This window comes from Carassius gibelio, chromosome A23, assembly GCF_023724105.1.
Source record: "Carassius gibelio isolate Cgi1373 ecotype wild population from Czech Republic chromosome A23, carGib1.2-hapl.c, whole genome shotgun sequence".
Taxonomy (NCBI): Eukaryota; Metazoa; Chordata; class Actinopteri; order Cypriniformes; family Cyprinidae; genus Carassius; species Carassius gibelio.
Window position 1 is genome coordinate 19286438 of NC_068393.1, and position 25224 is coordinate 19311661.

Below are 25224 nucleotides of genomic sequence, written 5' to 3' on the forward strand. Positions count from 1 at the left end.
ACACACATATATATATATAATAGAAAATCCTCTGAATCAATCTCAGCTCAAGAAACACATTTTATTTAAGTTTTCAGTTCTGCCTTTCTCTGGGAATAGAGTGGTTTATTTGTGAACACAAAACCTGACTAATAAACATGAATTCCCCGCCGCTTCCCTCAAGATTTTATATTTTATTCAATTAATGAGTCAAATAATGTAAAATACTTGACGATGCTTGCCATTTTGTTCTATAATGCACATTAAACACACTCATGCAGAAAACACACATTTTGAAACAGTGCTTTGTTTTTCCATGTATGTTGGGCGGCACTTTGGAGCCTGTTTGTGACTCGGTTTATTCAGATCGGGACTTCGGAGCCTGTTCGCGACTCTGTTGATTCAGATCGGCACTTCGGAGCCTGTTCGCGACTCGGTTGATTCAGATCGGCACTTCGGAGCCTGTTCGCGACTCGGTTGATTCAGATCGGCACTTCGGAGCCTGTTCGCGACTCGGTTGATTCAGATCGGCACTTCGGAGCCTGTTCGCGACTCGGTTGATTCAGATCGGCACTTCGGAGCCTGTTCGCGACTCGGTTGATTCAGATCGGCACTTCGGAGTCTGTTCGCGACTCGGTTGATTCAGATCGGCACTTCGGAGCCTGTTCGCGACTCGGTTGATTCAGATCGGCACTTCGGAGCCTGTTCGCGACTCTGTTGATTCAGATCGGCACTTCGGAGTCTGTTCGCGACTCGGTTGATTCAGATCGTCACTTCGGAGCCTGTTCGCGACTCGGTTGATTCAGATCGGCACTTCGGAGTCTGTTCGCGACTCGGTTGATTCAGATCGGCACTTCGGAGTCTGTTCGCGACTCGGTTGATTCAGATCGGCACTTCGGAGCCTGTTCGCGACTCGGTTGATTCAGATCGGCACTTCGGAGTCTGTTCGCGACTCGGTTGATTCAGATTGGCACTTCGGAGCCTGTTCGCGACTCGGTTGATTCAGATCGGCACTTCGGAGCCTGTTCGCGACTCGGTTGATTCAGATCGGCACTTCGGAGCCTGTTCGCGACTCTGTTGATTCAGAGCGGGACTTCGGAGCATGTTCGCTACTCGGTTTATTCAGATCGGCACTTCGGAGTCTGTTCGCGACTCGGTTGATTCAGAGCGGGACTTCGGAGTCTGTTCGCGACTCTGTTGATGCAGATCGGCTCTTCGGAGCCTGTTTGCGTCTCGGTTGATTCAGATCGGGACTTCGGAGCCTGTTTTTATTATCGTGTGACGGTTTGTAGATGTCCAATCTGTCGATGAGTCAGGTATGTTTTCTTCTGTCCTGATGTACGTTAGAGTTATGAGAGTGGGCCGCTCCAATATGGCGGCGACGTTGACGTGCGGTCGAGTGGCCAATGAGGCGTCTAGGTATTTATATGTCTATGCACCCTACCGTGTTTGCCTTTAAAATTATTCACTGTGTGCTTTAAATGCAATAGCTATTCAGATGGCATAAAACAAAAACTTGTCACTAAACAACATTTTCTCATACCCTATAACAACAATTACTATTTTTGCACTGTTGTAAGGGGTAGGTTTAGAATTGGGGTAGGTGTAAACGTCAGTAAAACAAAATTTAATAGGTAGAAAATTATTTTATTGTCAGTTCCGTTTTTTTGCGGTACTCCTTCTAGCAGAGCTACAATGTTGATCACGTGGTTTTTCCTCAGGTCAAGATGGACCAATCACAGTCGATTATTATTAGTGAATGAGCCATTTAAAATATTATTCATAGAGGACACTTCAATCAAATAAGTTTAATATTTTTAAACCAAATAAAAAAATCTATATGTTTTCCTAAGATTTAAATCTCTGGGCCACAAAGCGCCCTCTGCTGGAGTAACGACTGAACGCGACGCACGCCAAACGCTCTTCGGCTCGAGTGCATGCGCTAGTTTCAGACCGGCGTCTTTGATGACGTGTTGCCGTTGAAGATGGCGGAAGTTCACTCCTGATCTGAGCCGGAGTCGCTCGGTGAGGATTGTCTAATAAACTACCTGAAGACGGATTCGGTTTGGCTTCAAGTCTCACATCTGACCCACCGATAGATTCGGGTAAGAGATGAACGGCTGTTCGAGACCGCGCGCTGTAGTTTAACGCTTATCTCTGTGCATTGCGTTATAGCGACACTGAGGCGTGTTGACAGTTCGACCAATCACTTTGATTATTTCAATCTAATATAAATATAACAGTTTTGTCAGTGGGAATCGATCAACATGTGTTTAAAGATGTTTCTGAGCGTTTATCGTCTACTTTTTGACTTACGAACACATGTGGCGTGTTAAAACTGTCATATTCGGCTTGAGTTTGTTGTTGGTTTTGTTTTCAGCTGATTTGATGATTTAAATATTTCCTAGCTAAACAGGTTTGTCCTGAAACTGCTCGAATGATCTCCATCAACATTTTAGCCTGGTAAACTATCATCGAAAACAGAATATTAATACTATGATATATTGCTATTATACCATGGTATTAAAATGGACATGGTATTTCCAAGAATACTATGGTATTGAACACCTATGGTACATATTAAATAGCACAATCAAACGATTAATCGCATCTAGATTAAGTACTGTAAATACGTTTTTGTTTACATAATGTGTTTGTACTTTTAATATTTATTATGTATATATTTAAATACACTCACATGCATGTATATAATCAAGACAAATGTTTTGTAAATGGATAAAATATGTATATTTATATATAATATAAATTCTATATGGATATAAATGCACTTGTGAAATATATACATGTGTGCTGCAAAGTACACATGCATATATTATATAAACACAAACTTTTAGTATTTTGCATGTGATTAGCACTGATATAAAATTCATTTTTATAAGTGTAGGCAGACAAAAGTACCATAGTAAAGGCCTATCATGGTTACCTTGTGGTATTATTTAAATTATATTGTAATATCATGCAAATACGGCGGTGTTGAAAAAAATACCCAGTCATTACAAAACCACTTTTTACTTCACTATACAGTGGTTTCACTATGATATTATTTCATTAAAGCCTGTAAGCAGCTTCAGTGTTTTAAGGAGGTACATTGCATGAGTTTACAATACTAGCAATGGCTTTAGTAACCAGTATTTTGGAGGAAACTATTACTATGCTAATTTTCTAAATCTGTTTTGTGTTGATCCACTCTGGAACTGTTTTGCGTTGAAGATATAAGTCATATTATGTGTTAAAAAGTAACGTAATGCATTACTTTCCACAACTAAGTAACCCAATTGTTTACTATTTATGGCGCAATGCAAGATTGTAATAGTGAATAATACATTTCTATGGACAAAACACAAGTTAGGTTTATTTGAAGACAAAGACTTTATAAATAGAAGTAATGTTTGCCAATCTTACCTGATTAGTCAAGTAAATAACCAACAGATTAATCGATTAGAACATAATCGTTAATAGTTTAGGTTATAAAATGCCATCACAATCAAATATTGCAGACAGCGACGTGATATTACCAATCACTGTACTTCAGCAGTACTCTTTTGTTTTTAAAAGTTATTAGATTATAAGCATTGCTAGGGTGTTCTGAGTGGTGCCCAAACTTTCTCATTCCACTGTACCAGTCACTAAATGTTTTGTTTTGGTTTTAATGCAGGATCTTTTGTTTATTTTATCACCACAGACACGCCCTCCCTCTGACATATAGCCCCGCCCCCAAACTCACGCCATTGGTCGAGTGAGTTGTTGTTATGTTACATCTCAAACAAACAGACTGACGTTTGGAAAGGGTGTTTGACTCTTCAGTGGTTAACTGGAAGTCACTGCTCATTAAACTGACAGCAGAAAGAGCTGATCAGGAGGAAATAGCAGAAGTCTTTGGTTTTCCTGTGCCAATTCTCTGGCTGGATGAGTGATATTTAGATAATGAGAGAACACATCTGTTATCATCTCTAACCTGGAAGCGTAACAGTGGGATTTAAATAGCTTTAGCTGCTGTTTTTTCTCGTTCTTCTGAGCTGTTATTGTGGAGCGACACACGATCAGCGATGATGAATAATTAACCCAAAGATCAGCTCGAGTGAAAGTTTATTCAGGACTCGGTTTGATTGTGATGTAACTGGAGGAGAAGTTACCGAGCCCAGGATCTCTTTACAACAGGAAACAGAGAAAGACAATCTCATTTTGTTCTCCTGTTTAAAAGATATCGAACACTTGTGTGGATTGTCTGGTTTCATCATTAACTGTGGTTTGCAGCTTTGGAGTATGGTGAGCTTGGTTTTGTTTCCCTGAGTTTCGGTTCCTCTGTCATGCTGAATAACTCATGCATTTCTTGGAAAAATTGCGTAATATTTTAATGTCTTGTCATTGTCATCCAATCTGACCTAGTTTAACTGGAAACCTTTCAACTAGATTTTTACTGTTGTTTTTTAACTTTGTGCATTAAATATTTTTAATGCTTGGTGACAGTATTTTTTTTTTTTTTTTTATAAATCTAAAAATAAAAATATATAAAAATGGCCGCTGGACAATATTTAATACTTTTAAATATTTTAAAAAATAACTAAATAATAATTTCAGCAAAAACAACTTAAAATTGATCAGTAAAGACATTTATAATGTTACAAAAGATTTCTATTTCAAATAAATGCTGTTCTTCTGAACATTTTTTATTCATCAAAATGCCCTAAAACACAATGCATCACTGTTTCCACAAAAAAATTGTGGTGCACAACTGTTTTCAACATTAATAATAATCAGAAATGTTTCTTGAGCAGTAAATCATCATATTTTCATGATTTCTGAAGATCATGTGACACTGAAGACTGGAGGAATGATGCTGAAAATACAGCGGAGCATCACAGAAATAAATTATAATTTAACAGAGTTTCACACAGAAAACAGTTCTTTTGAAATTGTAAAAATATTTCACAATATTAATAATTTTACTGTAATTTTAATCAAATAAATGGTGAGCACAAGAGACTTCTTTCAAACACATTAAAAGTCTTACAGACATCAAACCGCTAATTGGCAATGTATATTTTCCTGGAAATTAAGAGATATAAAGATGTCTTTGAAGTAACTTTTCAGGGCTGTTAATCTATGCACATTGCTTAGAAAAATACATGTGATGAAAAAAAAATGCAAATTCTGATTTTGCGTAATAAAATGTTTATATATATAGGTCTACTGTAGAAAAAGTAGGTTTACAAGTTCCCACGCTTCTATAAACTTAGTCAGGAAGCAGGAAGTCTACTGAAGTAGTTGCTATTATTATTATTATTATCTTTGTTGTGAGATTCGTGTCATCAGATCCATATCTTCAGATTTATTTTGGATGTCAGTAAGCAGAGCTGCATGTTGCTTGTGGCATGCAGCTGTAATGTTGTGAGAGTGACAGTGTGCATCATTAATAGCAGCTGGATGTTAATGTGTTGTGTGTTTTATGCTGCAGGTCTGAGTGTTGTCCTGTCATGGCCTGCAGTGTTGCTAAAGCAGGCTCTGCTAATGGCTTCCCTATGAAAGCGCAGCTGCAGATCGTGGGTATGTTTGCATATGTTTCCACCTGGGATCTTATCTGATGGGACTTTCTTCCTCATCCACGAGCATCTGATCGCTGGACTTTGATGTTCTGTCACATTCATAAACACTAATATTTCAATTCTGATTGTGTCACGGAGCGGAGGTGCACAGGTCCCAGTTTTCCCATCTCTGTCTCTATTATTGCAAATAAAATAGAATTAAAGGTAAAAAAAATCTAAAAGAATATCAGACATAGGAAACACTAAACTACTGAACAACAATGTTGTGCAGTGTGGAGCAGAAGTCATGCAAAGTAAATATAAATATTTTATTTAATCTTAATAGTTTCGGTTAGCGTTAACAGAATTTGTCTTGAAGTTATATTTTGATCATATGATGAACGTAATATTTCATGTTTCTCAATAGCTAAAGACCGGTGTTATTTTATTTAATTATTTATATAATATTAACATTTTTATTAATATCTTAAATTAGCTTTAGTTTAATATTTTCCATTTTCTTTTCAATTTTAGTTGAATGTTTTTGGTAAGTTATGTGCTTTTGAATTTATTTTATACATTTTTGTTTTAGGATTAATTTATTTCACTGGTTTAATTTTATTTTATTTAGTTCTTAAACTTATTTCAGTTAATTGCAAAGTTTTTTTTATCTAATTTTATTTTATCTCAGCGCTATTTTAATAAAAAAAATTATTTAAGATACTTTTACACATTTTTAAAGGAATTTGGAATTTTAAAAAAAAACTTGATAATTAGTAACACATTAAAGCAAAAAAAATAAAAAAATAAAAAAAGAGCAAATTAAAAGCAAGAAAGCAATAAAAAAAATATGTTCTGTACAATCTACATCACATTTTTTTAATATGCAAATTTTTGCATATTTAATGCACATTATAAACAAAAACAAACTTTTTAAAATGAACCTTAACTTCCTTTTCAACACAGCTCTTTTCTGTGGTAATGTTTAGTGAAAGATCAGAAGTCAGCATGGATGCACCGCATTGTTTTGACCATTTCTTCCTGTTTCCAGTGATCTCGGCCAAACTCAAGGACAACAAGAAGAATTGGTTTGGCCCGAGTCCGTATGTGGAGGTGTGTGTGGACAACCAGTCCAAAAAGACAGAGAAATGCAGCAACACACACTCGCCCAAATGGAAGCAGCCGCTCACTGTGTGAGTTTGCCTTGATTTCAGGCCTGTATTTGTGATTTTGCACAGGCTCGACCAGTTCCTGTTGCTCATTGTCATGCGGCTCGATTCTCTACTAAAGTGCTTTCATCTTCCTGACGTGAAGTGATTGTTAAACAATCAGCGGGGATGACATCAGAACTGATTATAGACTGTATTTCGGGTGTGTTTGCTGAGTGTGTGTGTGTGTGTTTGTCCATCAGGATCGTGACTCCGTTCAGCAAGCTGATCTTCCGTGTTTGGAGTCACCAGACGCTGAAGTCTGATATTCTCCTGGGTGTGGCCACCCTCGACATCAGCCAGACGCTCAAAACACACGACATGAAGAGTGAGTGTTTCTGTGTTTCTGTGTTTCTGCTCTGCTGCTTTTACCACAGCAACCACATTAAAGGGTTAGTTCATCAAAAAATGAAAATTATGTCATTAATAACTTTCCCTCATGTCGTTCCAAACCCGTGAGACCTCCGTTTATTTTCAGAACACAGTTTAAGATATTTTAGATTTAGTCTGAGAGCTCTCAGTCCCTCCATTAAAGCTGTGTGAACGGTCTACTGTCCATGTCCAGAAAGGTAAGAAAAACATCATAAAAGTAGTCCATGTGACATCAGAGGGTGAGTTAGAATATTTTGAAGCATCGAAAATAAAATTTTGGTCCAAAAATAGCAAAAACTACGACTTTATTCAGCATTGTCTTCTCTTTCGTGTCTGTGTGAGAGAGTTCAAAACAAAGCAGTTTGTGATATCCGGTTCGCGAACGAATCACTCGATGTAACCGGATCTTTTTTAAACAGTTCACCAAATCGAACTGAATCTTTTTAAAGGTTCGCGTTTCCAATACGCATTAATCCACAAATGACTTAAGCTGTTAACTTGTTTAATGTGGCGACACTCCCTCTGAGTTCAAACAAACCAATATCCCGGAGTAATTCATTTACTCAAACAGTATCTGACTGAACTGCTGTGAAGAGAGAACTGAAGATGAACACAGAGCCGAGCCAGATAACGAACGAACTATTGAGTATACCAGTATACCGTACACACAGTTTCAATGGAGGGACTTCATCCGCGTCTCTCTTCGGTTGTGTCTCTTTCAGTCTGTGAGGTGGTGCAGATGCTGAAGTTGTACACAGACAGAGATCAGTCGGACCACATCGGGGATCTGTCCGTGTGTTTGGACGGTCTGACGGTGGATCCCGAAGCGTTCCAGTCGGCCGAGGCCAACAACAAGAGTCAGTCTCTCTGTTTGTTAGAAGAACACTTGATATTTGACACAAAAAGACCACAAATAACTGATGTTATTGTTTTACAGATACTTTAAACGGGGAATCTGACATTCATGAAGACTTAAGCAGAAGGTATCTCCAGAAAGTGCAAGTGTAAATGAAGATATTTTAGCACACACAGTTTCTTAAAGGGGTCATATGAGGTTTTTTTTTAAAGATCTTTGACACGCAAAACTCATTTGAACATTCAATAGCTAATAACAAAACAGACTTAAAGTAGCTGATTCAGAAGCGCCAGATTGCGAAACGGTTGTCCATAAAATGCATTGCTGTTCTGTTTTAATTAATCTTAAAGATTCCTAAATGCATCTACTTTCAGAAGACCAAATAAAATGCTTTTGTTTTCTCCTAGATACACACATCTCCCTGACATGACTGTTTCAACACTAACTGTGTTACTGAAACCACGCCTTCTTTCTTTACACATAGTGATGTAGACATGTGGGGGCGTGTTCAAACGAGGCATTTTAGGGGGCGTGGCAAATCTTAACTTTGATAAAGAATATCTCTTTGGATTTGAGACTTTAATCTTTGAAACTTCACAGATCTTATTTGTGCACCAAGAACTTGTAACACTCCAAAGAGAAATGAAAAATGTAAATTGCATCATATGACCCCTTTAAGTTGTAATCTGGCTGAAAGATGAAGCTAATCTGTGATTGGTTGAGGAATGTCACATGTCTCTAATCATTTTACATGCGTGATTTCCAACTAAGCATCTGAATCTGATGTGTTGTGTTTTTCTGGAGAAGCAGAGATCCATCTCCATCGGTCTCAGACGCTCAGGATCAGTCGTTGGCTCCGAACGGCCGTGTGAACGGAATGGACTCTCCTTCGGTGTCATCCAGAGGGTCGCGACCCCTGAGACCCCCGCGACCCTCACGACCTCCCCCGCCGACCCCACACAGACCCACGTCTTCCCCAGGTGAGACCAGACACACGGACATATTCGGTTATAGAATTTAGATGTTTCATGCTCTGCTGTTTTATGATTAAATATGTCAGATGAAGTCAAAAATAAGTTTTTTTTTGGTAGATTTGTATGTGGTAGTTGTATTACAGTGTATCGTGTAAACACACTTCTGTTTCTGAAAGAATTCTCACCAGGGATGCATTTATTTGGTCAAAAATACAGTAAAGACTTTTTTTTTTCCAAATCAAAATAACTGTTATATGTGAATATATGTTAAAATGTAATTTATTTCTGTGATGCACAGCTGAATTTTCAGCAGCATTACTCACATGATCTTTCAGAAATCATTCTAATATACTGATTTGCTGATCAAGAAACATTTCTGATTATTATCAATGTTGAAAACATTATAAGTATCGGTTTTGATCAATTTAATGCAGCCTAAACTAATTTCTGAAACAAAAAAGGAATGCATTTTTATTAGTTGTTGAAAAAAATCGTACTGCAATGAAGAAGTGGTGGTGGTGTTTTTCCCTCTCTTTGCAGCTTCCTCTACCGGCTCATTTCCTGACAGCAGCGATTCGTCCAGATCAGACACTCCGGTTCGGAATCCCACTGGAGGCGGAGCCTCGGAGTCAAGCCCCGCCCCCACAGTGGAGCAGCCTGGAAGGACGTCCCTCAGTATAGTCCCCGCCCCCAGCAGGATTCCCAGCGTAGCCAACACTGGACCTCTGCCTCCCCAGTACGTCACTTCCCGAGTTTACAAATCACCTTTCTATTTTTGAAAATGTGTTGGTTAATTTTGAGTAAATATTAGGCTAATGTTATCAGCCATCTGTTGATACCAGTGCCCATATCGTTGTTGTGTGTGTGTGTGTAGCTGGGAGCAGCGTGTCGATCAGAACGGCCGTTTATATTATGTTGACCATGTAGCAAAGAAGACGACGTGGGAGAGACCAGAGACTCTGCCGGTGGGGTAAGAATAAGGCTGTGTATCGCTAAGAATCTGGCGATATGATACATATCACGATACTGGGGTTGTGATACGATATATTGCGATACTGTAAGCAATCCGATATATTGGGATATTTCTTATTTTAGGAACAGCTGTCATTAAGAACACACCACCAAAGGCAAATATGTAAACGTTAGCAATAAATAAATTGATAAAAATTGTTTAACCAGAACACAGTCGGATATGCATTTGCAATAATCAGTCCCTGTAACATTAAATGTTATTGAAAAACGTTTTGTGCAGTACGAGACAAAAGGGGGGAAATTAAAGTGCTTGCAGGATCCTTTAGTTAAATGTATAATTTATAAAAAATGTGTTTTATAAAAAGATACAATTGTAACGTACAATATTTTGATCTGAATAAAGTAATTGCATCGGCTTAATATCGACAAAAAATAAAGTGCTTAGAGGATTCCTAAAGAAAACGAAACTGTTATAAAACAATAAATTAAATACAGATGTTGAACATTTCCACTTGGATTTCACAGGTTTTTCGTATTTTGTCATTTGTATTTTTGTTGTGTGTGGAATCGCCGAAACCACGACGCGAGCACGTTATCACAAAAGCCCAAATGACGGAATCCCTTCAGCTTTGTACACCGAAACATGAACCGGGACAATTTCCTTTTAACCCTCCATTACTAGCAGCGAACTATATTAACGTTAACATTAGTGGCGCGTTCTAATGCTAGTATTTCCTGTTACTCAGGATTTGTTCAGAGATTGCCATCTAGTGGTCGGGAAATAAACACAAAGCAAAACAAGTGCCATGAATCTATTTTCAGTTTTTTAGAAACGTTACAGTATCGCCAAACAAAATATCGCGATACTCACGTGTATGGATATTTTCTTACACACCTAGGTAAGAAACCGTCCTCGTTCACTGAATTACGCCCTACACAAAGTGGACACATACTTTAACCAGATTTCAACTGTAACTCCGAGTCAGTGCAGTGCATGTATGGTGGAGTTTGGATATTTCAGCTTAATAGTTCATGGTCTGGACTGTTAATGAAGGTTTGATGTTTAAACACATCTCATTTATCAGGGAGACGCTGTTTCATATGAACTTTTCTGGTCATTATAGTATATAAAACAACTGCCAAGTGGCCTTTTACAAAACCAAGAACATGTCCAGATCATGTTTCAGCATGAGAAAAACTATATTTTGTTTAAGAAATGCATGTTATTTTTTAAGGATCTTCTTTTCTGCGCTGTGATTAGGGATGTTTACTAATACTGAAATACTTCAGATTTGTAATTAATCTAGTTTCTGTTGAAGCATATTTATGCTATTGAATAAAAGATAAAACCGGTAGTTGCAACATTTTATCTCGCAGTACTGATTTTTTTTTTTTTTTTTTCTTGTAATCGCAAGTTTCGATTTCTTAATTCTGAGTTTATGTCTTGTACCTTGTATTTAAATTTTTGTGCAAATGCAAGTTTGATTATATCACAATTCTGACGTTTTTCTTGCAATCGTGAGTTTATATCTAGCAGTTCAACAGATTTTCAGAAAAAGTTGCAATTACATTTTTATTTTTTTTTATTCTGACAGTTCTTAAATACAACACAATATTGTTAGAAACGTTGATGAAAATCTTAATGCATGAATATTTTTGCCTCACATTCACTTCTCTCTTGCAGCTGGGAGCGGCGTGTGGACCCGATGGGCCGGGTGTATTTTGTGGACCACATTAGCAGAACCACCACGTGGCAGCGGCCCACGATGGAGACGGTGAGAAACTACGAGCAGTGGCAGCACCAGCGCAGTCAGCTGCAGGGAGCCATGCAGCAGTTCAACCAAAGATTCATCATCGGGGTGAGGAAACTAAATGCATGCATTTCTGCTCAGATTTTAACATACATACACAGTGAGCCATAATGTTCTCCTTTGTGCTTTTCTGTAACTTCAGGATCAGGTTTCAGCCACCCAAAATAAAGAGTTCGACCCACTGGGACCTCTTCCACACGGATGGGGTGAGAGAGAGAGAGCGACATCTTATAATAATCTTATTATCTGCACCTTTGAAGCAGCTTTCAGTGTCCCAACTGACTCTGAGTAAAAGTTTTGAAAGTCTTAAGCACATTTTGGCTCCATTCTTTCTTTCTTTCCTCCTTGTGTCTCCATCTGTGTCTCTCTCAGAGAAGAGAACGGACTCTAATGGCAGAGTTTACTTCGTTCATCACTCCACCAGAACGACGCAGTGGGAGGATCCGCGCACACAAGGGTCAGATCCGCTCTCTTTTTCCTCTAAAATGTCTACATGGAGAAACAATAACGTCTTTCAGCTGTTTAAAATTACGAAATGTTTTAAATTCAAAACATTGTGGTTTGAATTCATATCTTTCCTTATTTAAAAGTGAAGAGCAATGCATTTTTAATTTAAATAAGTAATTACTGCCCCGATCATTGAGTCACTAGGTCTTACGTGATGCTTATTAAAGTGTGCTCATGGCTCTGTTTCTGTGTTGTGCAGTTTGCTAAACGATAAGCCACTGCCTGAAGGTTGGGAGATGAGGTTTACGGTCGATGGGATCCCTTACTTCGTAGATCACACCCGGAGAACCACCACTTACATCGACCCTCGGACTGGGAAATCCTCTCTGTGAGTGCGAACAGTGCAGAACTGTTCACAGTCGCGTGATGATGTCAGCAGGAGTGCAGCGTTCACTGTTGCATTACGATCTGCAACGATCTTTTTACTGAGAACATGCTTTTGTAATCATTAGGTATAAATCGTATTTTAAATGTAATTTACGTCCTTGAGACTGGCCTCCAAGCTCTTTCGGGTGACGGTGTTTGTTTATCAGACATTACATGCATAACAGGAAAAACGGGTTTGTGTGAAACACATTCGATGATAATCTTCTGTTATGACTCAGCTCAGAGAACGCAAACACACCTCTCTCTGAATGTGTGTATTGATCCACATGAAGACACAAAGCAACGTCAGACGAGCTGCTGATGTCACAATATTCCTATCAAACAAACACCCGTCACAAGCGTCAGAATAAAAGTTTAGGGCATCTAGATAAGTCTTTAATAAAGATGTTTTACATCACATGAGTGTTCAGTTTGAGCATGTTTATGAAGTAACCAGACAGGGTTTGCATGCAAAGCAATTTAACTTGAGTGATTTTCATGTTTAGACATTAAATCAAGATGATGTTTTGCTGTGGTGCTTTTAGATTTTGATCAGCTTGTATAATGACTTTTCGCTCTTCTCCTCCCTTCAGTGAGAACGGCCCTCAGATCACATACGTACGAGACTTCAAAGCCAAAGTTCAGTACTTCAGATTCTGGTGTCAGGTGAGGATCTCCTTCAGTTGTGCGTTCAGGGTCCAGTTGTGTTTTTATGGATCGCTAAATACTGAAATATTAATGAGCAAACATCTGAAGTTGGGCAGATGAGTTATGAAGGAATAGCTCATACAAAAAAATTAACATTTGCTGAAAATGTCCTCACACTCGTGTCATCGAAGAGTTTTTCTTCTTCATCAGATTTAGAGAAATGTAGCTTTGCATCAGTGTCTTATAAACGGATGCTCTGCGGTGAATGGGTGCCGTCAGAATGAGAGTTCAAACAGCTGATAAAAACATCACAGTAGCACTTCAGTCCATCAGTTAATGTCTTGAGAAGAGAAAAGCTGCATGTTTGTAAGAAACAAATCAATCATTTTTAACTTCAAACCATCACTTCTGGCTAAAATACAAGCCCTTTATCCATAATATTGTTTTTCCAGTGAAATCTGCACGGATTAAACACGGTTTACAGTCCAAAACACCTGTAGACAAATATGTGGCTGGATTTAGAGCGATAACAGGAGATAGACTTTATCACTGGAGGAAGCGTGTTATTACAGTTAAATAAGTCTTTACTCTGACGGCACCCATTCACTGCAGAGCATCTGTTGTTGAGACACTGATGCAATGCTGCATTTCTCCAGATCTGATGAAGAAACAAACTCATCTACATCTCTGATGACCTGAGGGTGAAGTCAATTCTCAATATGGATGTTGTAACTTCTTCAGTTGTATTAAAATGATTTCCTTAACAATTAATATTTGGTTTTAATTTTTCATTATAGCAATTATCGATGCCACAGCACATAAAAATCACCGTCACCCGCAAAACGCTGTTTGAAGACTCCTTCCAGCAGGTACTAACTTCAAAATAACCCATGATTATTGTTTCACCATGGTGTTTTTCTGCTAGCAGCTCCAGCGTTTAAAAACAGATCAGAGACTTCGCATGGAGCCTGTGAATGTGTTTAAACACGTCAGACATCCTCACGGCCTGGAGTCTCTGAGATGTGAAATGACGTTGTTCTGGTGTCTCTCTGCAGATCATGAGTTTCAACGCTCAGGATCTCCGGCGCAGACTGTGGATCATCTTCCCCGGGGAGGAGGGGCTTGACTATGGAGGCGTGGCCAGGCAAGCTTCAGATTTCACTCTTTCTGGAGAATAAAGATCAGATCACAGCTTTCTAGAGGACGGCTGCATGATATATCAAAATCTGCGATTATCAAATTGCACAGACAGGAATTTAATTAATTAAATATGTGTGTTGTGATACCATCAACACATGCAAACCCGTACACATACAAGATAATTTGTTTAACGTTGAAAAAATTTTATAAAAGTAAGACATAGTATTAGTAATAAGTCATTTTTCATTGTACTATAAAATATTTTGTTATTAAATACTTGATACTTTTTTATATTTCTACAGTTATAATATATTTATTGTTTTAGTATGATATATTATTTAATAATATCACAATAAAATCTCAATTATAACTGTATTTATTATATTGTAGTGAGATTTTAATATAATTGGTCAGAAACAGCAGGAATGGGCCCTATTATTATTATTATTATTATTATAGATAACTGAAACTAAAATTAAAACCATAAATTAAAACATTTTCATTACTTGAAATGCACGTTAACTAAAATAAAATAAAACAAAAACATAAGCATGCAAAATAAAAACATCAAATTGTTTTTTTTTTCAGCTAGTTGCCAATCATTTCTCATTTTAATTTATTTTTACTTGAAAATAAATAAAATAAAAACTACATACACACACACACACACACACACACACACACATATATATATATATATATAATATATATTTTATATATATATATATATATATATAAATATATATAAAACAAATATAATATAAATGACAAAAGTGCAACAAAATAATAAATTTTTTTAATTGAAAGCAACATAAAAACTGATTTACAAAATGAATAAAAGCAAGTCTGTTCCTATATAGAGTAAACCCAAATGTGAACATGCAAAGGGAAGAAAAAGGTTTTCCCAAATTATTCATGCCTCTCGCGCTCTGATGCAGTGTTTTCAAGTTATTTAGGAGTGATTCAGTTTTGATGCGTCACATTGCATGGCTTGCATCCAGTGTACAGTAAACCTCATGTAATGCTGTGAAATGAAGTGTGTGTGTGTGTTTTGTGCAGGGAGTGGTTCTTCCTGTTGTCTCACGAGGTGTTGAACCCCATGTACTGTTTGTTTGAATACGCTGGCAAAGACAACTACTGCCTCCAGATAAACCCCGCCTCCTACATCAACCCCGACCACCTCAAATACTTCCGGTTCATTGGACGCTTCATCGCCATGGTAATGCTGTCTTGCCATATTTGGTCAATGTCAGATTGCTTTCCAGATGTTGTGATATTAAACAGCTGCCCCTGTTTCTTAACTGGATTTGGACATTGATGAACATTAAAGTGGCAAAAATCTAGGATTTATTCTTTGTGCTTTTTGCAGGCCTTGTTTCATTCGAAATTCATCGATACAGGCTTCTCACTGCCGTTCTACAAGCGCATCCTGAACAAGCCCTTGACTCTGAAAGACCTGGAGTCCATCGACCCAGAGTTTTACAACTCGCTCATCTGGATCAAGTCAGTTTACCTGCTTTACTGAGCTCATGAATATTCATTACGATTAAGTGTTAAGCAGTACATGCCATGGTACCACAATATATACCATATGGTACTTTTTGGGTACTTGTTTTAACAATAAAAAACAAACAACAAAACAGAACCAAAAAAAAATACTTTTAATAATTAGTTTTTTTATAATTTGTATTTACTATTTAATATGTTTGTCTTTACAAAAATAAAGAAATACAAATTTATTATTATTATTATTAATAAAGATGTAAATAAAGTCCACTTTAAATTTCTTTATGCAATTATTTTATTAATTATTTATTGCAGTGTATATTATGTGTATACATATATATATATATATATAAATATAAATTAAAAATACAAATTATTATATAAATTATTAGTATTATATGAAATCACTGTTGTGTAAAACTATTAGTTAATTATTAATTACAATTATTATAAGAAATAATAGTGATTCAGATATGCTTTAAATGGAGGTAAGAATTCAGTATTATTTTTTAAAATGTAAAATATGAAAAAAAACTTTTTTTTTTGTATATGATCACCAATTATTTTATAACAATACTTTCTGTAAGTGTTTTAAGCTACTGTGAATTACTCAGTGTGTTTTGAGTGTGTGTGTGTGTGTGTGGGGCGTAGGGCTGCCCCCTAATAATCGACTAACTGTTTGTTGATGAGAAGAGGCTTAGTCGATCAGTTTTATTAGTCATAGAAAAATAAAAGTCCACAGGAAGTGGCAAATTCACGTAGTGGACAGATCATTAACTGCTGGTCTATACAGTACATCAGACATCCAAACGATTTCATTTATCAACCTCAAATATGACCTATAATCTGAAACATTTAAGTAGCAGCAACATTAGATGGCCGCTTGAAGCTGAATATAGCATAATATAGCATATAGCATAATATTAACATAAAATACTCCCTCATTTTTGCTCATACAGAGTAATACATCTTTAGCATCTGTAATAGGTTTCATTTTATTTCTGTGCACTCAAAACAAAAAAATTGTGCTTTTGTAAAATAAAGAAAGCAAACAGGGTGTGCTTTCTGTCTTGTAGGCCATTGTGAACTTGAGTATCTTAATCTCTAAAAACATATATATTCTGCTTCACAGAATATATTTTTTTTTCATTTTAGTCATTTAAAAAAATATTATATACATCATGTTTGATTGATTTCAGTCGTGAATGACTCTCTAACCGTCTGTGTGTGTTGTGTCAGGGATAATAACATCGAGGAGTGCGGGCTGGAGATGTTTTTCTCGGTGGATAAGGAGATCCTGGGTGAGGTGTCAACTCACGAGCTGAAGCCGGACGGCGGGAACATCCAGGTCACAGAGGAGAACAAGGAGGAGTACATCAGGTGCCGCTCTCAGCATCTCACAGTCTCATTATGAAATATTCTTGATGCTAAATAAAGCCAGACCCCACGCTGACAAACATAAAGCCCTCTAGATCATTTAGCACTGTTGATGTTGTTTTTATCACAAAGGATTATATTCATTTCAGATGTCAAAGTATTATAAAGATGGGGCTCAGTCAGGTTTTCCATTTCCCTCGTATATGTGACCCTGGACCAGAAAACCAGTTGTAGGTCTCTGGGGTATATTTTTAGCAATAGCCAAAAAAAACATTTTATGGGTCAAAATTATCTCTTATTTTTTTTTTTTTTTATGCCAAAAATCATTAGGATATTGAGTAAAGTTCATGTTTCATTAAGATATTTAGTAAATTTCTAACTGTAAGTATATCAAAACCTAATTTTTGTTTAGTAATATGTATTGCTAAGAACTTCATTTAGACAACTTTAGGCGATTTTCTCAGTAATACGATTTTTTTTTTTTTTTTTTTTGCACCATCAGATTCAAGATTTTAAAATAGTTGTATCTCGGCCAAATCTCGTCCCATCAAGAGAAAGCTTATTTATTCAGCTTTCATATCTCAGTTGGAAAGTATTTACCCTTATGACTGGTTGTGTGGTCCAGGGTCACACATAAAATTATAAATATTAATGAATTAAATGTTATATATATTTATATATAATGTATAGAAAAAAGTTGAATTAACTTATGTTATGTAATTATTTTAATACATTTTATTAAAAATTATTAATTTTTTCAGTCTTGAAACTACTTGGTTTTTATTTTTTGAAATATGTTATTTCATTGTTAAAAATGTTGTAACAAGATTATATGCTAAATTGAAGTAAAAGGTTAACAAAATACCCATAAAATGCATTTCAAACCAAGTTCTGTATTGGTAAGGTGACGTCTCAGAAGGTAGACAGTGAGGCACTTAGAGATTATGCCTTAAAATGCCTCCTCAGGTGTTCAGGGAGCTTTGGTTGTAAATATCCTGTTGTGTGTGTTCAGGCTGGTGGCTGAGTGGCGTCTGTCTCGTGGTGTCGAGGAACAGACTCAAGCCTTTTTTGAAGGATTTAATGAGGTTCTTCCACAGCAGTACCTGCAGTATTTCGATGCCAAAGAGCTGGAGGTGAGAGACGCTGATATAAAATCCCTTAAGTCCCACGTATAGAGCTGCCTCAAAATAAATGTGTGCGTTTGAATCCCACTTAAGCATATCTGAATAGCATTGCATTGCATAAAAAATGCACTGATATCCGGATATATTTGCAAATGCTTTAACAAATGCTCTCTGTAAATTACTAAGCTTCCAGAATCAAACTTGATCTTATTTAAATACTGTTACATCTATTCTGTAATTAACCATGTTTTTGTGTGTTCTAGGTGATGTTGTGTGGAATGCAAGAAATCGATCTGAATGACTGGCAGAGAAACACCATTTACAGACATTACACTTCCACCAGTAAACAGATCCTGTGGTTCTGGCAGGTAACAATGCAATAATCTCATCACTAAATCATTTTAAATTAATAATGGTTCCAATTGCCTGAAGTTATAAGACACTCCTTCTTTTCTCTGTAGTTTATTAAAGAGATGGACAATGAGAAGCGCATGAGACTGTTGCAGTTCGTCAGCGGGACCTGTCGTCTACCTGTAGGAGGATTTGCAGACCTGATGGGTGAGTTACTGTGAAGGTCACGTGGAATTTATTTGGGTTCAGATTTGTTTTTATTAACATGAACAACATGAAACAGCATGCACTATGCATTTAACTACCATAGTGTGACATATTATAGCATGAAGTCAAGACACTACAAGTGAATAGGGTAAAAATATTTAATTTATAAATATCACCATACTTTCCCAGTTGATTAATCACAGTACATTAAGACATTTGTTGTGTATAACAAGTTTTCTGAGGTGCTTTGTTTAAATGTGCAAACGAGGCGTTATCTAATTAAACAATTCCAGAAGATAAATCTAAACACTGGATAAAGTCGGGTTCAAAATGCTTGTCTGATTTTGTTGACATATTAGAGTTAAAGGTTTTTATAGAGGGATTTTGGTTTTCTCTTTATATGAGTCCACAAATCAGAAAATACTGTCAACATGCAGAAAAAAACATTTTCATCCCTTTTTTAGGAATAAAATGTTATAAAAATCAGTGTGAATGATATATCAACAAACTGAACAGTAAAAACCTTCAGAATATAGAGAGGAATAAAACTGCTAAGTTTGTTGTTTGTAAGTGTTTCTGAAATGTAGATGAAAGTCTTAAAGAAATGAACTGTAATTGAAATGTACAGACAAAAATAGATAAAATGTTATAAAATATATTTGTAAAAAGTCTGTAAAAAGATTGTTTTTCCCAAAATACCTATAAGTTTTGCAGAAAGTAGGAAATTAACAGTAAAAGAAAATAGAGAAACAAGTTACCTATTTTTTGTTTTTTAGAAATATATAAATCAGTGTGAATGATATATCAACAAAGTGAACAGTAAAAACCTTCAGAATATAGAGAGGAATAAAACTGCTAAGTTTGGTGTTTGTAAGTGCTGTTGAAGTGGAAATAAAACTCTTAAAGAAATGAATTGTAACTGAAATGTACAGACCACAATAGATAAAGCATTATAAAATAAATATATTTTAGATGTTTTCTTTTCACTAGTCTGTAAAAATATTATTTATTTTCTAAAATACCTGTGAAATTTTGCAGAGAGTAGGAAAGTAACAGTAAAAGATAATAGAGAAACAAATCTATTTACAGACCCAAATAGATAAAGTGTTATAAAATAAACACTTAAAAGTGTATTTTAGATGTTTTCTTTTAACGAGTCTGTAAAAAGATTGTTTTCGCCAAATACCTTTGAAATTTGGCAGAACGTATGAAAGTAACAGTAAAAGATAATATAGAAACAAGTTACTATGCTTTTTTTTAAATAATGTGTTATATAAATAAGTGTGAAATGATATATCAACAAACCCTTCAGTAAAAACCTTCAGAATATAGATGGGAATAAAACTGCTAAGTTTGTTGTAAGTGCTGCTGAAGTGGAGAAAAAACTTTTAAAGCAGTGAATTGTAATTGAAATTTACAGACCCAAATAGATAGAGTGTTATAAATATGTTTCAGATGTTTTCTTTTAACTAGTCTATAAAAAGATTCTGTTTTCCCCAAATACCTGTGAAATTTGGCAGAACGTATGAAAGTAACAGTAAAAGATACCGTATTTTCCGCACTATAATCTGGAGCGCCTTTATATATGGACCAAGTTATATATGGATTAAGGATATCTTATATTACTAACATGGTTATGTCAGTAGAGAAAAAAAAGTTGTTTCAAAGGCTTGATTATGATGAAAAACTTTTATGGAGAATGTAAATCACATCAGTCTCATGTTGTCTCTAGTTACAGTTCTGTGTCTTTATGAGATTTTGCCGTAGACACAGAATGCTCCTCTTGGTCCAGATCGTTTACTCTAAACAAGATCTCTTTACAGATATATTTCAGTGCAGAAATCATGTTGGAAGAGGGTGACGTTTGTCATGTGTTTGTTTCAGGGAGTAATGGACCGCAGAAGTTTTGCATCGAGAAGGTTGGGAAGGAGAACTGGCTTCCTCGCAGCCACACATGGTACATATCTCACTTAATACAGAAATTATATTCATCTCTAAAGATCTGGTCACATTTCTCTTGAGATTATCTGTTATGAAACTTTTTTTGGTATTTATTTCTGTTTATTTAAGCTTGAACTGACTTGTGTCATTTGAGGCATATCTTAAAATAGTAAAACAATCGTTGCATCTTTGTCATCTCTCTAAAAACATATATTTTAATGATTTGGCAAATAAGTTAATAGGCAATTACTTAAAAAAAAATATAATAATAATAATATTTTTTTTGATGATGATAGTAATATAAATAATAATTAGTATGTATATTTATTTAATACCAACAATAATTAGCAATATATTATAATAATTGTTGTTATTATTATTAATTACTACTTTATTATTGTTAATATTATTAACTTTTTTTAATAAATTGAATCATTTGATGATTTTTTTAAATCTAGAATTCTTATATATATATATATATATAATATTAAAAGCTATTTATTTACATTATTTTTAAGTGACACTCCTTGTACTTCCTACTACTGTAATTTTTTTCACATTTGCACTATGTATTTATACTTTGTACAGCATATAATAACCTTCTATAATATATATTTTTAGTTTTATAGTATATTTTCAATATGAATAAATAATTAAATATTTAATAATTTAACTCATTTATTTAAATATTTAGTTTCAAAAGTCATAATTTGACAAATAATTCCTTCATTGTTTTTATGTGACTCTTTATATACCTTTCAAATTTTTTTTTTTTTTTTTACACGGCCTATAATAATCATCTTAAAATCAATAATATTCTTCTGTAATGCAGCAGTCAGTGCATATATAGTAGTCGTTGAGTACGAATGTGGATATTAGACCTGTAACTGCTCTTGTTTTTCTTCCTGTTCCAGTTTTAATCGTCTGGATCTGCCGCCGTACCGCAGTTACGAGCAGATGAAGGAGAAGCTGATGTTTGCGATTGAGGAGACAGAAGGTTTCGGACAGGAGTGAGACGCTCTCTCTCACTCACACACACACACTCACACACACACACAAACAGAGGACATCCAGATCTTATGCACACTAGTTTTACTGAGAAGACAGACGATGATTTGACACACGGGGGTTTCTGCGCTCACCTGTCACTTGGTATTCAGTTCTGTATCCCTCTGAGTTGAGGAGGCTTTATGCAAGCGTGTCAGATACGTGATTCTGACGTTTCTACATGTGATTAATGTTCTCTACGACTCCAGAGGAAAGAGCAGACTCTCTGAAGAGTCCCAGGACGATCGGATTGATTCACCGGAGCGCTGTGAATGTGTGTTTTTATGTTCACAAACCCTACGATGGGTCTCCTTGTGCCTTTTTTCCTCACTGTCATCCAAACAAACGCAGTTATTAAAGTGTAGCGCTCGACAACAGCAGGATCTTCAGGTGACATCTCTGATGGCTTATTGCACAACTTGCCTAAAATATTAATTAAAACTGTCAAGAACTGGCCAGTTTCACCCCAAAATCATTTAGAAATTATATTTTGCTAAAATATAAAGACAATTGAGGCAATTAGCATTGTGACTTTAAAATTAAATCATGTTCATGACGATTAAACACATTTTTTTCTAATTGTCATTTAAAAAATGTGTTTTCTACTTGGTCTTGTAACTGTTCAGTGAAAAATACAGTGTGTGTGTTTGTATATACTTTTAATTGTCTTGTAGTGAATTTCTGCTGTTCTAAAGAAAAAAAAACTTAAATCAAACTAATACATTTATTAATTCAACTACATCAATTTTTTTCAAAGTTCTTCCACATTATGCTTGTGTAAATTTGTAATCCGATTGATTTTCATGAAAATACTGTTGCAATGCAAAATATTTTTACGTAATGGTCTTTATGCACAGTACAATTTTATTTTCATACACTCATATCTATGCATATAAACTGTAGATATGAGTTACATATAAAACAACTATTGAATATATATATATTAAAAATAAAGTTTATTAACATTTTACAAATATATATATATATATACACACACACACACACATAATTTAAAAAGTAATATATTCCTAAAATGTATAGTGTGTGTGTGTGTGTGTGTGTGTGTGTGTATGTTTGTATGAATGTATAGTGTGTGTGTGTGTGTGTGTGTGTGTGTGTGTGTATGTTTGTATGAATGTATAGTGTGTGTGTGTGTGTGTGTGTATGTATGTATGTATAGTGTGTGTGTGTGTATGTATGTGTATGTATGAATGTATTGTGTGTGTGTGTGTGTGTGTGTGTGTGTGTGTGTGTATGTATGAATGTATAGTGTGTGTGTGTGTGTGTATGTATGTATGTATGTATAGTGTGTGTGTGTGTGTGTGTGTGTGTGCGAGTTTGTGTGTATGTGTATAGTGTGTGTGTGTGTATGTATGTATGTATAGTGTGTGTATGTATGCATGTATAGTGTATGTGTATAGTGTGTGTGTGTGTGGGTGTGTATATGTGTGTATAGTGTGTGTGTGTGTGTGTGTATTTTGAGGTGAAACATGGCTTTGACATTTCTAAAATGCTAAAAAATTTCAGGAGATTCTTGCTCTTGTCCTCAGTGTGTGTGATTTTACGCTCTGGTTCTCGAGCACAGATTCACATTACTTAGTGATTTCTCTGAGATGAACTGAAATTGTGTGTCACTTTCAGACGCGGCGCTGGCCTGAAGCGATAATGTGAGTTTAGTTGGGCCTAAATTTGGGAGAGTACAGTATTTATCACAGGTACTGCTCTAGTTCTATAGAGCGCCTGCTTTAACTGCACCTTTTTAAGTGTTCTGGAAGCTGTTTTTCTGATCAGATCGTAGGTGTTTCATGTTTCATCAGTTATCTGAAGTGATTCTAGTCTAAACCACTGGAGGAGCCCAAAAGCCCTGCTATAAAGCATATAGCTGTGGTTCAGTGCATTGCATTATGGGTAATAATATGAAAACTCATATGGATGACTGTTTTAGGGTTTCAGGGAGGATCATTTTGATTTTCAGAAAATAAATCTACATCAAATATTTATTTAACCAGCTATTTTTTTATTCAATTTACCCTGTTTGAATGAGATTTTAACCTTCGGAATGTGATCCTGCTTTGATTTTGACTTAATTTTTAGTTTTTTTTCTGACTGATCCATGTAAACCAAACCATTCTGACTCTGAATATGAACTGAATCCTGTACATGGTGTGAATACTCTCCTGTCTCTTCAGATTAATCTGATGATTTTAGCATAAACTAGCATTGAGTAGAACCGGCCTCTTTCAGGGTCGTCTCTGAGTTTATTTACTAGCATTGATTTGTATGTAAAGTCAAATGTGAAAAGATGTTCAGCAGCTGAATAAATAACTCTATGGGAAAATGTATTGCGTTTTGTTTTTGAGACCTGGATGCTGTTTGTAATGCAAAATATTAAATTATATATTATATTAGCATTAAAATTAAATCCATATGGGATAAAGCAACTGAACAAACTAATGTTTCCAGACATTTTATTGCAAAAGTTGAACTGCTTTTAACTTGATATGACATCTTACAAAAATCTACGCTGGCATAAAACCTCTCAAACAGTTGCATTTTAATGGACAAAAAAAAAACTAAAATTATAAATGACTGTGTAACTGAAATAAAGTATGCTTAAGGTGTCAAAAGACACCTTACACATTTTTTTAAATGTTTGTTTTAATTTGTATGTGTGTGTGTGTGTGTGTCTATATATATATATATTTAATAACTTTCATATTTCTTTTTATTTTAGATTTAGTAATTAAAAATATAAAAAAATATATAAAATTAGAAATGTTGCTTTGGCAACTGAAATAAGCTTAAAGTGAATGTTTTCATCTAATATTAGAAAATACTTTTTTTTTTAGCTTAATTATTTAAGTTTAAGTTAGTAATTTAAGTACTTATAAAATTTTTTAATGCTTTGCCATCTAAGGGCAATAAAATGTCTAAAGTTAATAATAATAATAATATTTAATCTAATAATATTTCGTAATCTTTTTAATTTATCTGTATTTTTTTTCTATTTAGCTTTATTTTAATTTCAGTTTTTGTTTTGAAGTAATTTTAGTAAATATTAAATTAGAAATGTTAGAAATAAATGAAATATAATATCTTGAAGTTTTTCATCTAATACTTTAATATTTTTTATTTTTACATAAAATTATTCTTAGTTTTACTTTTTGTTAACAATTACAACATTGCTTTAAAGTGTTCACAAACTGCATGATTTATGGACAAGCATTATAAATATATAACATACATATTTATGGACAATATGTAATTGTTCTGCAACTGTGCAGAAATCATATTC

At 35.1% G+C, this 25224-nt stretch overlaps 1 protein-coding gene across 4 annotated transcripts; it reads left to right on the forward strand.

The window, feature by feature from the left end:
• The first annotated feature begins 1921 nt into the window (after positions 1–1921).
• LOC127944593 (E3 ubiquitin-protein ligase Itchy) lies at positions 1922–24267 on the forward strand. Of its 4 annotated transcripts, none has more exons than XR_008150394.1 (25): positions 1922–2084; positions 5456–5544; positions 6574–6715; positions 6934–7058; positions 7825–7959; positions 8040–8085; positions 8763–8938; positions 9473–9668; positions 9807–9902; positions 11589–11763; positions 11858–11921; positions 12088–12172; positions 12422–12550; positions 13182–13254; positions 14034–14105; positions 14292–14380; positions 15436–15595; positions 15746–15879; positions 17122–17262; positions 18272–18392; positions 18647–18751; positions 18845–18941; positions 20826–20898; positions 21797–23134; positions 23351–24267. XR_008150394.1 is itself a non-coding variant. In XM_052540633.1 (24 exons), exons 2-24 carry the CDS (start codon positions 5475–5477, stop codon positions 21894–21896), a joined length of 2601 nt encoding a protein of 866 aa, XP_052396593.1. In that variant the 5' UTR covers positions 1922–2084; positions 5456–5474; the 3' UTR covers positions 21897–24267. The 4 variants fall into 4 exon arrangements, 1 of the variants encoding a protein (XP_052396593.1); XR_008150396.1 differs by having other exon boundaries at positions 8769–8938; XR_008150395.1 differs by lacking the exon at positions 1922–2084 and adding an exon at positions 3804–4266.
• The last annotated feature ends 957 nt before the right edge of the window (positions 24268–25224 follow it).

Coding starts and splice junctions, on each gene's coding strand:
- LOC127944593 (XM_052540633.1), top strand. CDS start 5,475: ATGGCCTGCAGTGTTGCTAAAGCAGGCTCTGCTAATGGCTTCCCTATG. Junction 5,545..6,573: donor AGCGCAGCTGCAGATCGTGG/GTATGTTTGCAT, acceptor TCCTGTTTCCAG/TGATCTCGGCCAAACTCAAG. Junction 7,960..8,039: donor GGCCGAGGCCAACAACAAGA/GTCAGTCTCTCT, acceptor ATTGTTTTACAG/ATACTTTAAACGGGGAATCT.